The sequence below is a fragment of the Crotalus tigris genome, unplaced genomic scaffold, assembly GCF_016545835.1.
Source record: "Crotalus tigris isolate CLP2741 ecotype Arizona unplaced genomic scaffold, ASM1654583v1 scf7180000024450.1299024, whole genome shotgun sequence".
In the NCBI taxonomy this organism is placed as follows: Eukaryota; Metazoa; Chordata; class Lepidosauria; order Squamata; family Viperidae; genus Crotalus; species Crotalus tigris.
In genome coordinates this window covers 670,599-686,836 of record NW_024100619.1, presented here as the reverse complement: position 1 = coordinate 686,836, position 16,238 = coordinate 670,599, and the positions used below count along the sequence as shown (strand labels likewise).

General features: G+C 38.8%; 1 protein-coding gene across 4 annotated transcripts in view; it reads right to left on the bottom strand.

Annotated features, from left to right (window-relative positions):
* Nucleotides 1–4,058: 4,058 nt before the first annotated feature.
* MOB2 (MOB kinase activator 2) overlaps nucleotides 4,059–16,238 on the bottom strand; it is a 152,394-nt gene continuing 140,214 nt past the window's right edge. For all 4 annotated transcript variants that reach the window (XM_039332155.1, XM_039332156.1, XM_039332154.1 and 1 more), the window contains exons 3-5: nucleotides 15,026–15,119; nucleotides 6,155–6,279; nucleotides 4,059–5,383 (exon numbers count right to left, since the gene is read on the bottom strand). In XM_039332155.1, the coding sequence (XP_039188089.1) occupies nucleotides 5,049–5,383; nucleotides 6,155–6,279; nucleotides 15,026–15,119 (554 nt within the window). In that variant the 3' untranslated portion in view covers nucleotides 4,059–5,048. The remainder of the gene's footprint in view (nucleotides 5,384–6,154; nucleotides 6,280–15,025; nucleotides 15,120–16,238) is intronic.

Genomic DNA, 16,238 nt, shown 5'->3' with positions numbered 1-16,238 from the left:
AATTTGCTTTTCTATCATGCTACTGTCCAATAAATTTCTATCCAATAATTTTCTTTTGTAAGGATTGCAAATAGACAAAAAAAACAAAAGAAAACGGGGAATAGGATATACAAGATGATCTTCTGAAAGTGAAGACGATAGTTTCTGTTCTCTTCCTGTTAAAATGGAGCTGTCTGTATTCCCCATAAGTTGATAAAGCATTACCTATAGTACCATAACACGTCTTTGGGAGGACAGGGAGAGTAGGTTGGCCTGGGACTCCCTAATCAGGCCCTATCCTATTACTAGGTAGGTTTGCACTTCCTTTGTTCTTCTGTTGGTGCTCAACCCTATCATGGAATGCATCCAGTATTTTCTGGCTTCCCCTCATTATTATGTCAATGCACAGAGGGAGACCTGACATCCTTGTTCTTGTTGACCTAGGTCGGATGCTTTTGTGTTAGGTTTCCTCTAACATCAGGAGTTGATGTTTTGGGTGCTAACTGGTCAAGTTAGTCCTCATTTAGTGACCACAATTGATTCCAGCATCCTGGTCATTAAACAAAGTGGTTACAAGATGAACATCATATAGCCGCAATTGTGCTTATGCCAGACAAAAGGCAAAGCTTAGAGCCCCTTTCCTCCATTCTGCCATCCTTTGGACTGCTGGGATAATTAGCAAGAAGAGAATTGATATTCATATTTACATTCCTTGGAGAGGAAGGGAGTACAAGAGAGTGAACAAGCACGCAATGGGGAATACACATTGAAAGCAATGTATTAGCACCAACAGTTTGCCTAATATACTTCAGGCTGCAAACCATGAATCCTTAGGAGGCAAACAAAAGCCTTTAGTGTGAAATCAATTAGGTTCTTGTCTTTTGTGATTTTGGGCAGCAGCTGCAAGCCCCGCTGTCCTAATTAATTAAGGTCACAGAGCTGAGCTCATTAACATGCCCTTTTTAGAGATGTATTGTGGAGAAAAGCAACTCAGGAACAAATAGCTTTTTAAGAAATATCTCCACTCTGTGAGGGGGAAGGGAGTAAAAATGACTCAGGTACAGGACAATATGTTTTAAGAGAGAGATGCTGCAAAGGTCATAAATGCAGGCATTGGCCACAAAATTATGTTTTCATCACCATCATAATTGCAGTCATTGTTCAAGGCAGTCATAAACAAGGACTACCTGTACTTTATTTGTTGTAAAAGAGGCCTCTCTAAGTCACCTTTAGTCTTACCATTTACTACTTCAAGTCTGGTTGCTTCTAGAGGTTTTCATTTTCTTGTCCAGTTTAGATTTTGCAGCTGCTGACTGAGTCTGCAGCCTATTGTCAGCCTATACTGATCAGTTGGTGCACAGTTATCTAGAAGTCATCTTAATTTTTCACCCTGATGCTGCTTTTTTTTTGTAGAGACAGAATACAAGACTAAAGAGAGGGGTTTTCCTCCACAGGATAGGAATAAGTCTTGTCTTCTAGCTAGACTCCGGCAGTGTTTCTCAACCTTGACAATTTTAAGGCATGTGGACTTCAACTCCCAGAATTCCACAGCCAGCAATGCTATTGGATGAGGGAAGATCAGGCGTTTAATGTAGACAAGAAAAGGAAACCCAAGTCATGCATGCAAATACTATTATTAGATTATAGTAACAGACTCTCACAAGTCTATTTGTGCTTCTGCCTTCTTCCCTTTATCTCCCTATGAACTAGGTATGAGGTATTTTCTCAGGTTTCATTCCTGCCCCAGACTTAGGTTTCTCTTAGCTTGCTTGCAGCGCTTCCTCCTGTTCTTTGAGGTTATTCCTTCTGCCTGTTACAGTTACTGCCTGTTTCTCCCTATGATAGGATAAGCCAGAGTTACTCCGTTTCTCCCTATGATAGGATAAGCAAGAGTTACTCCGTTTCTCCCTATGATAGGATAAGCCAGTTACTGCCTGTTTCTCCCTATGATAGGATAAGCCAGAGTTACTGCCTGTTTCTCCCTATGATAGGATAAGCCAGAATTACTCCATTTTTCCCTATGATAGGATAAGCCAGTTACTGCCTGTTTCTCCCTATGATAGGATAAGCCAGAGTTCCATCCAATCATTTGGGGACAGTAAAGAAGGTGAAGTGCTACTTGTTCTTTCCATTTTCTGTGTCTTTTGGGTCACATCAGAAACTGCCTTGTCAAGTCATTTTTCATAATTGTGCCTTTTAACAGAACAGGGGCTACTCCCTCTGCTGTTGTATGGGCACTTTCAGGAAGTGATTTACTTGCAAGAGAGCAGATAGCCACTTGTACTGATGGTTTCTTGGGAGGGGGGAGGGGGTTCCTATTAGTTATTGGAGAAATAGAGAAAATGATCTGCTTTGGGTGCAAAGACAGTATGGAATATGGATTTGCCTTCATAGGCACCAATTGTCCCACAGCTTGTTGACTGTATGAAGAAATAATGGGCCCTCTGGAATCAGATGCCTTATATCTGTGTGGCTCCTACCCTGACAGCATTTCAGAAAGCCCTGGAGCTTGGCATGTCCTGGCAGGCTTTGTATTAGCGTATAGGGCCAGCTTCGTCTCATCTGCACTTCTTCATTCTTTTTTTTTAATGCTTTATTATTATATTGTATTTTTATATTTTATTACATCACCCAGAGTAAGTTTGGAATCAGACGGTGCCTAAATTGAAATGATTTAGGGTTGGACGAGAAGACCTCCAAAATCCCGTCAAACTATGTTATTCAATTAAATAAATTAAAATGCAGTTTGTCCAATAGAATATTTAATGCCCGAACCACTAAGATAGCTTTCTTTCAAATATCTCACTCACCCGGTGCCAAAGTTGAGCAGTCTTAAGGCATCTGTGTAACAATGTTATGGGTAGTAGTGTTCTAGCTCATCAGACATGGGAATACAATTTGGGAAAACCCGGTTTGTACAGAAGGGATTTTATCCATAACTGAAGCAGACTTCCGGTGATAAGGATCAAAAAGGTGAACATTACTTTTCCATGGCTGCATCTGGATTCTTAAGAGGCTTGTTTTGTTCTTGCCTTAAGGCCTTTTAATACAAAAGGTTTTCTTTTTGAAAGAAATTACTATTTTATCAGCTGCCTTGTATCATATCATTTGAAAGTTTCACTTTTGTTTGTCTTAACTGATCATTAATACCCTGAAGTGGTTTTTTTTTTTTAAAGTAAAGGCACAATAAGGATCATTGCCACCAGTATTTCCTACAGGTAAGACTTCTTTTGAACACTGTGCTAGGGTTTAGTCCAGCAAAATATTTGAAGGGGCGCAGCGGCCTAGTGGTTAAGATGCTGGGCTTGTTGACTGAAAGGATAGCAGTTCAAGCCCCAAGTACTACACAATGGGGTGAGCTCCCTTTCCTGACCCAGCTCCTGCCCACCTAGCCATTCAGAAGCATGCGTATGTGAGTAAATAGATACCTCTTTGGTAGGAAGGTAATAGTGTTCCCTCAGCCTATAATCATGACCATGAAGTGTCTTCAGATAATGCTGGCTCCCTCGGCTAGGAAACAGAGATGAGCAGTGCCCCCTAGAGTTGGACTTGACTGGATAGGGAAAACCTTTACCTTTATATTTGAGTTTTTATAAAGAACACATCTAAGAAGAAAAATAGTTTCAGCTAAGATACTTTAATCTTCTCCTTGCCCCATATTAATACCCCATTTTTGAAATAAAAATCATAACATAAGGGAATGTAAATTAGTTCTTGAGCACAACCTAATATGAACAGAATACTGATTCTCACAGCAATTAGAGCACGTTATCCCTGAAAATTGTACTTGAACTATGCAGGAAATCTTTTCTTGATCTGATCAGAAAATAGCTGAGTTCGTTTAGAATGAAATGCTAAAAGAAGAAATGCCAAATATTTATCAGAAGGACATGTAACTTGAATGGAAAATGTCAGGCTTAATACCCTCATGCTTAATACCATATTTTAAGAAAATAAAATGCAAATTGGGAAAAAAATCCCAAATAAAGCCATAAGCAACTTCCCACGGTATGACTGACGAACCTTTAACTTTACATGCAAAGAAATACAAATAATGCCTGCTAATGCAGCGAAAAAAATTCAACTTGCATCTGATAGAATTTTTTATTATTATTATTATTGGACAGATGAACTAAAATAAGCCAACAACATAATTATATGCCAACAGCCGTCTCTCTTAGCATAGTGGTGGCAGACTGTGTGCCCCCTTCCCATCCTGTCTCAGGCCCCCTTTGGCGAAGAAGAAGCAGTCATGGCTTTTACCACAGGGTGGATTCCTCCCCTGGCTAGTATATCTTCTGGAATTTCTCTCTAAAAATACCAGAACTTTTGTGGGCACTTTCAAGATCCACACTCTGACCCCAGGGAGATCAGGGAACCACCTCCCTTAAATGCACTGGAAGCCTTATTGCTACTTTAGTTGGGCCAAAACAATTTTCCTCCCCGTTACAACCCAATGAAGGGTTAGATGGAAAAGGTCTGAGGGAAGGGAAGAAAAAGGATCAACTGAAGTAAAAACAAAGACAAGTCTCAATGTGCCCCCCATGTAAGCCACTTTACATGTTAAGTTACGGTTTACAACTTTTTTTTAAAAAAAAAAATGGTAGTACCACCATCTTAGAGAGGAAGTGAGCCAGATAAAAGGGAGCTTGCATTCAAGGACAAGGACCACTTCCCAAGAGGAAGTGGGCAGAATGAAAAAAAAGAAAGGAATACAAAAGCAGTAGCCCAACTCAAAAAATGTGGTTCGTCTCTTAAAAACAGCACTCATAATCCATCAGATAAGGAAGAAACAGGAGAAAAATGGAGGGAAGGAAAAAAAATCCCCACAAAACTGGTGCAACGTCTTGCCAAGGATGATGCATTTAACCAAAACTCCATATAGTCCTTTGTGTCTACATGTCCTGTGGTGGCAGCATAATTGCTTAAGCTTTCTTGGTTGTGTATGTCTGTATATATGTATATATATACACACATAAGCACATATACATATGCATACATCCGAGAATAGAGAGCATTTTCCTTTTTTTTTTAAGTGTTAGCGTTGATTTTGCTCTGGTTAGGAAGACTCATCTCTCCTTCACATGGTTCTGTGCTACTGCACTACTACTGCTGCTGCTGCCGCCACCACCACTGCCATTGCCACTTCCATTACTGCTACTGTTCCCGCTGCTGCTGCAGAGGATCTCTGTGAGGTCATCCATGATGGTTGTTTCTTTAGGGTCCACCAGATTAAACTCCCGGATGAAAAGGATGAAGTGTACGTAGAGTGTGTTCAAATGTCCATGCAATTCCAGTGCCAGGGTTTCCTTGAAGTGTGATGAATAGATGTGGGCTAGCACATGGAACAGATACTTGCAGATCTTCTTCACTAGGGACTCAAAGGAGTTCGGGAATTCTTTGCCTGTTGCGAACGTGAAAAAGAGGGAGAGTGAAAGGATCATCTTAAGTTGCATTTCTGAAAATATTTGTTTACTTGAAAAATTCTCCTGAGGTGATTTGCAAGCAATAAAAACAATAAAATAATAATTCATTAAATATTATTTAAAACAAACAACACATTTCTAGACTCCTTCCTACAGGGCTATTGGTGGTCCTCTGGGGGAAAAAAAGTCCAACTAACTGGGCTTCTGCAAAGATTGTCCCATCAACCTTATTTCTTCTTCCTTCAGGTTATCTTTTACAGAGCAGGTAGTGGCAAGGGCTCTAAGGCCAGGAGGAGAAGAGACCAGCTGAAGCCCCTTCAGCTTTGGTGGCTTCAGTGGTGATGGCCCACAACCTCAGTCATAAACAACACCTGTTCCGGCTACTGCACTATATTTTTCTTCATTCAATTCTATTAGATACATAGACAAGATTTTCTGTGCTCAAAAAGTGTGATTTGCTCATTTTAGAGAAGGTGATTATTTCAACCCCAAACCATGATTACAGATTTTAGATGGAAAACACTTTTGGCCAAGTCTTTTGCTGAACTAGAAGTAGCTAATATAAAAGGAGTTGTAGTAATGTGCATGAATGGAATGAGATATGATTTGTTTTAAGTTCATTTAATTTAAATTGGATCAAACACCAATGAATGAACTGTAAGACACATACGTTGATCAATATAAACTTTTTATATGCCAAAGCCATAAAGATCTGGCTAAATTAGGTTTTTTTCTGAGAATAAACATACCATATTTGGTAGGAAATACATCCTCATCCGTCACTAACTTCTGCACTGAACTCATGACAAAGTCAACATATTGAGGGGCTGTACATTTGATCTTCTTTCCTCGCTCATCATACCAGTAGTATTGTCTGTGAAGAGAATGGTTAGTATGGTAATATCTGTTCTGATAAGTTATCACATAAGCTACAACCCAACACATGAGGCTCCCATGACTATCATTTGTGGTTCCCTTTGCCTCCTAAGCTATCACTGAAAGAAGTCAGCAAAGGATTGGGGGATTTAAAAATTAACCAAAATACAATCTCTTTACACACTGCCTAAAGCACACCACCCAAAGCCCAAGTGCAGCTCTCAACCTGAAAAAATAGCTCATCTCAAGTCCACTGAAAAACAAACAATACTGTCTTAGCTGAGCAGCTAAAAATTCCAATTAAGGTTTTAGAATACTGTTATTAGAGCTTAAGCACTCCATTGTAATTTCAGAATGAAGTTTGTGAAACTAGAAATTAGTGAGAGGAATAGTGCTGTAGTGCTTAGATCAGGAATAAAGTTTCAGCAACTGCCCCTTTTTTATTATCAAGCAGTTCTATGACAGCATACAACAGCTCTTGGTCTACTTCAAAAAGCAGATCCTACAGATGGGAGAATCTACTATATAAGCTTTATCCTATGTTTCAGCTACAGAAACACTTGAAAGGCACAAGTCACACTTTAGGATGCTGTTTTAGGTGAGGTGACATAAGCCTTCAGCAATGTAGCATTCATAAACCAGTACATCACAGAAGAAACATTTTGAAGATTTACTATGTACATATGGATCCACTTCACTCTCAGGTTTTAAGGAAACAATTAAGATTTTTTTTTAATAAAAAAACCCCTTGAAAATGCAACGGCCTTATTTTGTTTTCAAAGTTAGTGATTAGGAATATTTGCTATCTATAGTTCCAGGTTCATTTTAAATTAAGCAAAGAGTTTACAAATAGTTCCTAGAAATCTTGATTTAAAGGTTTTAATATCCCCACTTAATTCTTGACACAATTTTTATTACATATGTCATGGATTTAAACGTATTTGCACATTGGAGTCAAGTGGAAAGACAATGTTACTTTTTCATAAAATAAACATAAATTTTGTCTAGTTGATGAAATGTATGATGCTAAGGTCTCCATCCCATGAAATGGATTATTGTAGTTACAGGCAACAATTTACAAAGATTCCAATTTAAAAATGAACTATATTTAAAAATACACATATATTCTATTGAATTAATTTTACTCTGAGTATAGCTTTCCCTATTCAAATGCACATTTGTGTTTATTAATGGAACATAAAAGTAAAATATAAGAGTGAATAACTCGATGCAGAATTTTAAACTGTCGGATTCTGATTTTCAAAAACAGGCTGATAAGTGCAAATGAAGCGGATTTGTATAGTAACATGAGCTGTCAGGAGGTGGCAGCACAATAACAGATAACTTTATCATAATAAATCCCATACAGTAGCTAGCATACTTCTTCAACTAGTCTTAAACAAAACTACATTGTTAAGTATAAATAGCAGTCCGTGGTGGTGATAAACACTGATAATGTTACTGGGAGGGGAATTCGAACATTTCTGAGATGTATCACCTCAATTCAAAAAATTCCTTCAAAGGAGATATTTTCACCACAACTATATGAATAAAGATTCTGTACTCTTTCCACAACATTTTTAAAAGGAATGCATATTACATGTAAAGATGCATTTTATTCATGGGGCTTCAGACTGAATTAGTGAATTTTCAATGGAGCCAGCACATGTCTAAGTCTAGTACCAGCATTTATAATTAACTTAATATTCAATGAAGTCTTACACTGTTGAGGGAAAATATATGACACATACTTAATTGTCATAGGTGTATTATTATTTGCAGAGTCAGAGCAGGGCGGTGGTTAAGAAGTTGAACTTGACGCCCCTGTTGCAAGCCAGCCATGGAAGCTCACTGAGTGTCTTTGCGCTCAGTCCCACCTGTCCCAGAGGTGGTTCTTGTGGAGACAAAAATCATAGAAGATGGAGTGCTATGAACAATGACCTAAGCTCCTAGAAAAAAATTAAACTGTATAAATGGGATTTTAAATTTAATGTCCTTCATATTCAAGGAATAAGCTACACAACTCCATTCATTGTGAGGTTTATCATCAATTTTGATATTCAATTAACTTCAGCCAGCCTAATTTTGACCCCAGCCTAATCTTGATATGTTATCTTGTATCTCCCAGCCAGGAAGACCATTAATGGGCAATTCTGGCTAGAAAAATGTATAGTAATAATTCTAATTGGAGAGTACCAAGCTGAAAACAGCCAATTTATACTGTTACTATTTTTACCATTGTTTAGTGAGAAACTTATTGCATGAAGCAACATCAATTACCAGTCTGTACTATCACTAATGAAATTTTGTCAGTTTCAGATATTCTGTCCATGGAGTCTAACCTGACTTCAAAATGTTTCTATCTAAATGACAACAACAACAACTCTCATTCTGGTTAGACAAGAAGAATTTGACTCTTGATGATATTTATTTTATTTTTTAAAAAACCCACTTCCTCCAAATACTGTCTAGGATCCAAACACTTCCTAACCTTCTGAAAGGCTTTTTCTTTCTGAATGTTTTAGAATACAAGTGAGAGGCCTCTGTACTTTGGTTGGTCTGCTTTTCTAGGTGTTCTGGTGCTCTCTCTGACCCAGCATAATTTATTTTACATATCTCTATCTTTGATAAATAGAGGGGGGGAGAAGCTTTTCTGTGTAGAAAAAGATGAAACTGACATTTTATATCTTTATAAAACTTAGGCTTAAGCCTACTACCCTCATTTTGTAAAGGATTCCTTTGTGTACAAACAAACTGTTTTCTGTGAGTATATGTTAACAAACATTGGCTCAGAGCACAAAAATGGTACCTTGCACGCAACCATTTTCAGAAACAGGGTTAGACTATGAGATGTTTTCATAGTACTCAAAAGAGGATTTAAGTTGTGTTTTATGTACTTTTAAACAGTCATGAGCTGAAGAAAATACATTCCATATGAAAGTTTTTAAAAGGATCAAAGGCCAAAGAGAAAACAGTAGCAACAGGAAAATCTTGCTTCATACAATCAATAGGGGAAGTGCCCATTTTAGCAAAGAAACAAAAGAAGAGGTTAAACATTAAACTTTGACATCTATCTCTAGGCAATCTCAAAACTGCTGCTCAGATTGGCAAGTCTTAAGTCTCTATTCACAATAAACAAGCTAGCCACAAAAACTGGAATAAAATGGAGTGATAGTCTTAAAGACAGGCATATCCTTAAGAAAGAACCGTCTATAGAGAAGCTTCCTAGTACAGTGTAGTAACAGCTAAACCAGCGGTTCTCAACGTTTGTGTGACGGCGACCCCCGTCACACAAACGTTATGTGCATGCGTGGCGCGCATGGGGGTGGGGCCCCCGTGCGCGGCACGCATGGGGGTGGCCCCCCCGTGCGTGGCACGCATGCGCAGTGCCCCCCCGCACGCGACGCGCATGGGGGCGGGCCGCCGCACACGGCACGCACGCGCGGCGCCGCCCCCAGGAGGCACGGCGCCACCCCCATGTGCGGCACGCATGCGCGGCGGTGCCCCCCAGAGGCGCGCCACCGCCCCACGCGCGGCGCGCATGCATGGTGCCGCCCCCCGGAGGCGCGCCTCCGCCCCCACGCGCAGCGCGCGTGCGCGGCACCGCCCCCCGGAGGCGCGGTGCGCCCCCGGAGCCGACAAAATGGCGGATCGCCGCGTTTGGCGACCCCACAAAAGAGGTCGATCGACCCCAAATGGGGTCGCGACCCATAGGTTGAGAACCGCTGAGCTAAACAGACACACAGAAACAAACATTCCTGCCATATGATTTTTTATTATTCTACCATAGAACAAATATGGAAAGGTCAGCCAGTGACAGACCCAACAGACACACAGCTATTGTTCTAATACCGTGTTTCCCTGAAAGTAAGACCTACTTTGAAAATAAGCCATAGCTTGATTTTTAGAGGTGGGCCTAATATAAGCCCTACCCCAAAAATAACCTCTAGTTTTGGGGTGAGGCACATGCCTAAAAATCAAGCTAGGGCAGGGTTGGGGTGGGTGTGGAGTTTACCACTGCAGCCAGGCCTCCCATGGATCGACACTTGCCTCGCCTTGCCGCCCCGCCCCAATTCTTCTGCGGCTGAAGGAGCAGCTTCATTCTGCAACTGACAATGGAGCTCCGGCCTCAATTTCACAGTCAGAGGCCTTTCTGGAAGGCCTCTGACTGTGAAATGCAGGCCGGAGCTCCATTCTCAGCTGCAGAATGAAGCTGCTCCTTCGGCCGCAGAAGAAGTGGGACGGCTGGGCGGGGCTGTTGGTGCTAAAGACACCCCCCCAAAAAATAAGACCTGGTGCCTCTTTTGGAGGCAAAATAAATAAATAAATAAATAATAAGGCAGGGTTTTATTTTCAGGGAAACACGGTAGTACTTAATTTGTGTTACAAAGATATCTCTAGTTGCACAGAATGTTATTTATTAAGCAATGAGCAAAAACTCATAGAAAGACTGCTGAACCTAAACAAAAAGGAGATTCATGCAGACAGAATTTAAGCATGTTCTCTTAAGTGTTATATATATTTTGCTTGATGACTGCAGACTTCTATGAAAATAACACCACACTATTTCTGTTGCTGGTTAATAATCATGCCACTTATTTTGTTTAATTTATTTGGCTACCTGTAATAAAAGTAAAGAAATAGCTAGTGCAGTTAGAAGAATATTTAACTGTAGTTTGCATGGGAAATGCTGTAAAACCCATTTTAACATTAAATATTTTTGAACTATTTGATTAACTCCAATAGCCTTATTTGTTTAAATTAATTAAAACAGTAATCTATGATGGTCTATTAAGTGATGCACCCTTTGTTTATTTTTATTTGTTCTATTTTTGTATCTGTCTGCCTTACATGCAGTATATGACTCAAATATTAAGGGTTTGAAGGGGTCTTGAATATGTTTTTATTTTTATTGTATATGTTTGCTTTTAATCTGGTTTATAGATGTATGCCACTTAAGAACTAGAGTGATTTCAGCAATTTATAAAACCAATAAACAAATAAAGTAACAATTATAAAGTAAATCTCTGGCTAAAGTACTGAATATTTTACAATAAATAGAAGTATCAACAACAGTTGGCCACTTTCACCATTATTGTTTAGAATGGAGTTTTTAGTGCAAGTAATTAAATATTTGAAGATTAATGGAAAGGAGCATTTTATTAATCTTTTTGTAAATGTATAGCTTTAACCATAACTTTTGCCTATCAATTCAAGAAAGCTTAATTATTCAAAATGTTTATGTTTTGATGTTTTAATATGGGATTAAATGCTAGAGTGATAATAAATTGTATGAACCCAAAATTTTAAAAGCAATTTACCCATTTGGAAATTAAAATTATTAACTATTTATGTAGGTAAATAAAAAGAATTATGTGTTAGTCATCAAATGGCTCCAAAAAAAAAAAAGTCAGAACTTGGAGTGGAATTAAGATTTTGTACTTTGGAGTATTATTGCTTTCAAGATATCTTTATTATCTAAGTGGTAATTATTTCAGGTTCTTTCAACTCCACCCAAAATTTGCCTTCATACATTTAGGTAAAAAAATCAAGATTTTGTTTTTAGAGCAGATTATTTTGACTAGATATTTTCAACCTCAAGAAGTATTCTGAAGCTACACAACTGAAAACTATGGGACTGAAATCCAATATTGAACCTAAATTGTGATTTGTTTGGGAGTTTTATGACTAATTTAAAAGAACAGTTAATTTTTTATCATTTTATGTTAATTGTACTAAATGATCAATTCTACTCCAACAGAGTGCTAGGCTGCATTAACAGAGGGATAGAATCAAGATCACGTGAAGTGTTAATACCACTTTTATAACACCTTGGTAAGGCCACACTTGGAATACTGCTTCCAGTTTTGGTTATCACAATGTAAAAAAGATGTTGAGACTCTAGAAAGAGTACAGAGAAGAGCAACAAAGAGGATTAGGGAACTGGAGGCTAAAATATATAAAGAACGGTTGCTGGAATTGGGTATGTCTAGCTTAATGAAGTGAAGGACTAGGAGTGACATGATAGCAGTGTTCCAATATCTCAGGGGCTGCCACAAAGAAGAGGGAGTCAAGCTATTCTCCAAAGCACCTGAAGGCAGGACAATGGATGGAAACTAATCAAAGAGAGAACTAACCTAGAACTAAGGAGAAATTTCCTGACAGTGAGAACAATTAATCAGTGGAACAAAGTACCTTTGGAAATTGTGAATGCTCCAACACTGGAAGTTTTTAAGGAGAGACTGGACAACCATTTGTCTGAAATGGTTTAGAGTTTTCTGCCTGAGAAGGAGGTTTGACTAGAAGACTTCCAAGATCCCTTCCAATTCTATTATTATTATGGATCATCGCACAGTCAGCCAGATGTTCAGACTGGATTTGGCATTTTGTCTACCTATCGAGTCCTTACCAAGGACCTGGGATAGGCAGATGTGGATGTTTGATGGTATTACAGATATTGTTGCAGGATGGAAGCAGTTCCTAGTAAGGCCGCCTTTTGCAATTGACTAATAGCGAATTTGTCAATGCCAATGGTGTTCAAGTGGTGTTCCAGTGGTTTTGGGATTGCACCCAAGGAGCCTATGACTATTGGTACTAACCTTGCTTGCTTTTGCCACAGTCTTTCTATTTCTATTTGTAGGTCTTTGTATTTTGTTATCTTCTCCATTTCTTTCTCGTCTATTCTGCTGTCTCCAGGCACTGCCACGTCCACTATCCAGACTTTTTTGTCTTTCTTATCGACAATTGTTAAGTCTGGGGTGTTATGTTGCATGTGCTTGTCTGTTTGAATTCTGAATTCCCAGAGCAGTTTAATTTTATCATTTTCTATGACTTTCTCTATTTTATGATCCCACCAGTTTTTGCTTACAGGCAAATGATATTTTTTGCAGATCTTCCAATGCACCATTGTTGCTACTTTGTCATGCTGCTGCTTGTAGTCAGTCTGTGTGATCTTCTTGCGACAGCTTACCAGGTGGTCCACTGTTTCTTCAGCTTCTTTGCATAGGCAGCACTTACTGTCTGTTGCTGTCTTCTCAATTTTGACTTTATATGAATTTGTCCTTAAGGCTTGGTCTTGTGTAGCCAGAATTAGTCCCTCGGTCTCTTTCTTCAATTTTCCTGCTCTTAGCCATTGCCAGGTCTTGTTATTATCTGCTTTCCCAGCTATTTTTTTTAATGTATTGGCCATGTAGTGCTTTGTCTTCCCATGCCTCTATTCTGTTCTTCATTTGGTCTTTCTTGTAGGCCAGTTTGGTCTCTCCAGTAGTCAGTATTATTATTATTATTATTATTGTTGTTGTTGTTGTTGTTGTTGTTGTTTATAATCTATTTTTAAAGTTAGGTATGGATTTTTGGACAAGAATGGTAACTGCCTATATCCTTTGATTTAACTACTTATGTTTATGAAGTGAAGGGGTCTCAAAATAGGATTTGTAAATATTGTTGTCCTCTGACCAAATTTTTTAAAAATAATCTATACATGGTATAGAACTCTGTGAAATTGCCGTATATGACTTCAATAATTCAATGCTTTGCAATGAAAAAGTGATTCATTTTTTAACTATGACATAAGAAATGGAAATGTTGGGGAATTAGTATTTACAGGAATAAGTAAAATTATGATTTTTACAGGTTTTTAGTGACCCTTAGTGAATACAATAAGTAAAAAGTTACTTTATGGGATTGAGTTATATTCCAAAAGAGAGACTGCTCAGCCCTAGCCCATAGAAAGTGCAATAGGCAGTACTCTCAAAAACCTCACTGAACCAATGTATGGCCTGAATCAAGTAGCAAGTAATTTAAAAATTATGGTTTAAAAGAAGTAGTTCTATAGTAAGGATATAGAGTAGTTATTAATGAAAACTAGATCAAAACAGTGCCTAAACCAATATATAGAAGAGTATATCTGAAAACTGAAGCAGGCAGGAAGAGGAAATAGTAAACAACTGAGTCAGAAAGATCATTAGTATGAATGTTGAAATCAACAAACAGCTAAGTCAAGAGGCTGACTGAAGTTTGAATTGATATATGAAGAAAGTTTATATGAATACAGAACTGCAACCAAATGCAAACAACAAACAAACAAACCTCCACAGAATGAAGGATAGGCTAAAATGGGTAGGACATGAAAATATTTTTTCAGTGAGAGAAAGTGACTACAAGGATCATAATAAGAGGGAAAAAATAATGTAGGCTGATTCAGGTAAGAAATTTTCTATGCTGTTGTGCTCTGCCCCTCCCATGCTGGAAATGTGGATGTCATTCCTGAGTATTCTAATCTTTTGAATCCAAATGAAATGTCACATAACAGGAAGTTCCATTTTAGTCTTCTGAACTGATTGATCTCTTTTTAAAATGTTAATATGTTTTGAAACATTTTTGGAACACCACCCCATATTTATTACCAGTATATCTGTCCTTAGGAACACCAAACTAGAAGGGTAGATGGAAATAGTGAAATATCCACCTGCAAATTTAAATGCCTGCTAGGTAGATTTACCTTTTATTAACACTATCTGAAGTCCAGTGACAATGCTATTTGCATTACCTTTTCCATATGAATTCTGAGTTAACAGCATTTTCTTCTTTCAAGAGTAATGATAAAGTAATGCATTTTTAACACTCTGAAGAATGAATGTATTGCTTTCAAAAACAGCCTCAGAGAGACAATTGTTTTTCATCCCTCAATTGGAAAAGAAGGAACATTCATGCCATCAAAATACAACAAAAAGACTATGACTTACGTATTGCATACTGCCATAGTCTGACATGACTCTCCTGTACAGAATTCGGAGATGGTACTATACTGTAAATTAATATGGTGGAAGAACGTTGTTGCTGAAAGACAAAAGAACACCAAAGTTTCCATCATTACTCTACATCACAGGTGTCAAACTCGCCGTGTCACGTGATGTATTGTGACATATCGCAACTTTTTTTGCATTGCTGGAGCTGGGGTGGGCGCAGCACCTTGAATTGAACTCAGAAGCCAATGAAGCTTGCGGGCCAGAGGTATAATACTATATGTGCTGTTTCGGGAGTACACATAACTGATAGACATTAAGAGCTGGAATATGAAACTAGTATAAGACAATTATTCTGTGTTCCCATTGAATGGCCCACTCCTGGTCTCGCACAATACCTCTCCCTGATGCTCCTCCACTCCCATGGCAACCTCATCTCCAAAACCAAGACCAGGGACCAGGCACTTCCCATTGTCCTCGCCAAGCATCCCCGGCAAAACCCCCAGCTGCCCTCTCTCCACACACTACTACCCTCCCCCCCACACATCACAAGATTTATTTACACATGTACAAACAGGCTCCCACCCGTGCTGCTCTCACCAGCTAGTGGAAGGCTCCTCGCATTCTTCAGTTCAAAAAGAAGCTTCTTGGATAAGAAGCGAAATATTTCCAAGGAAAAAAACTAAGAAAATTCAGTTGCTTTTTTAAAGCACCTTTGGGACAACCATGACCTGGATGATTGAGAATCTCCATAGACGCTTTGCAAAGCAGCTCTTTCACTCTCAAAGGAAAGGCTGAAAAGGATCGCTCTCGAAATCCAAGCAGACATCCAAGCTTGGATTTCAGAAAGGTCCTTTTCCAACTAGCTCCCAGGAAGCGAGACTCTTCTTAATTTTCTCATGCTTTTGGATGGGGGAAGAGGCTTGTTTCTTGTGAAAGTGGTATAATCTGAAGGTGTTAGGGGAAGGGTTGCCAGATTTTGGTCAGTCTAAGAACCACCTCTGAAAGTGGAGAAGAACACATCTCACATGGAAGAAGATATTGAGCATTTTCATTTTTTCATGGGTCCAGTCCAAAAGCAGCTGATTTAATCTGCTGGAGGAGGGTGGGATAGGGAAGACAAACATTGGCAAGCAAGTGGTGGCTCTCTCTTGTCCGTATCCTTGAGATCTATGAGCTGAAAATAATCCATGGAAACATGACAACCTATGTC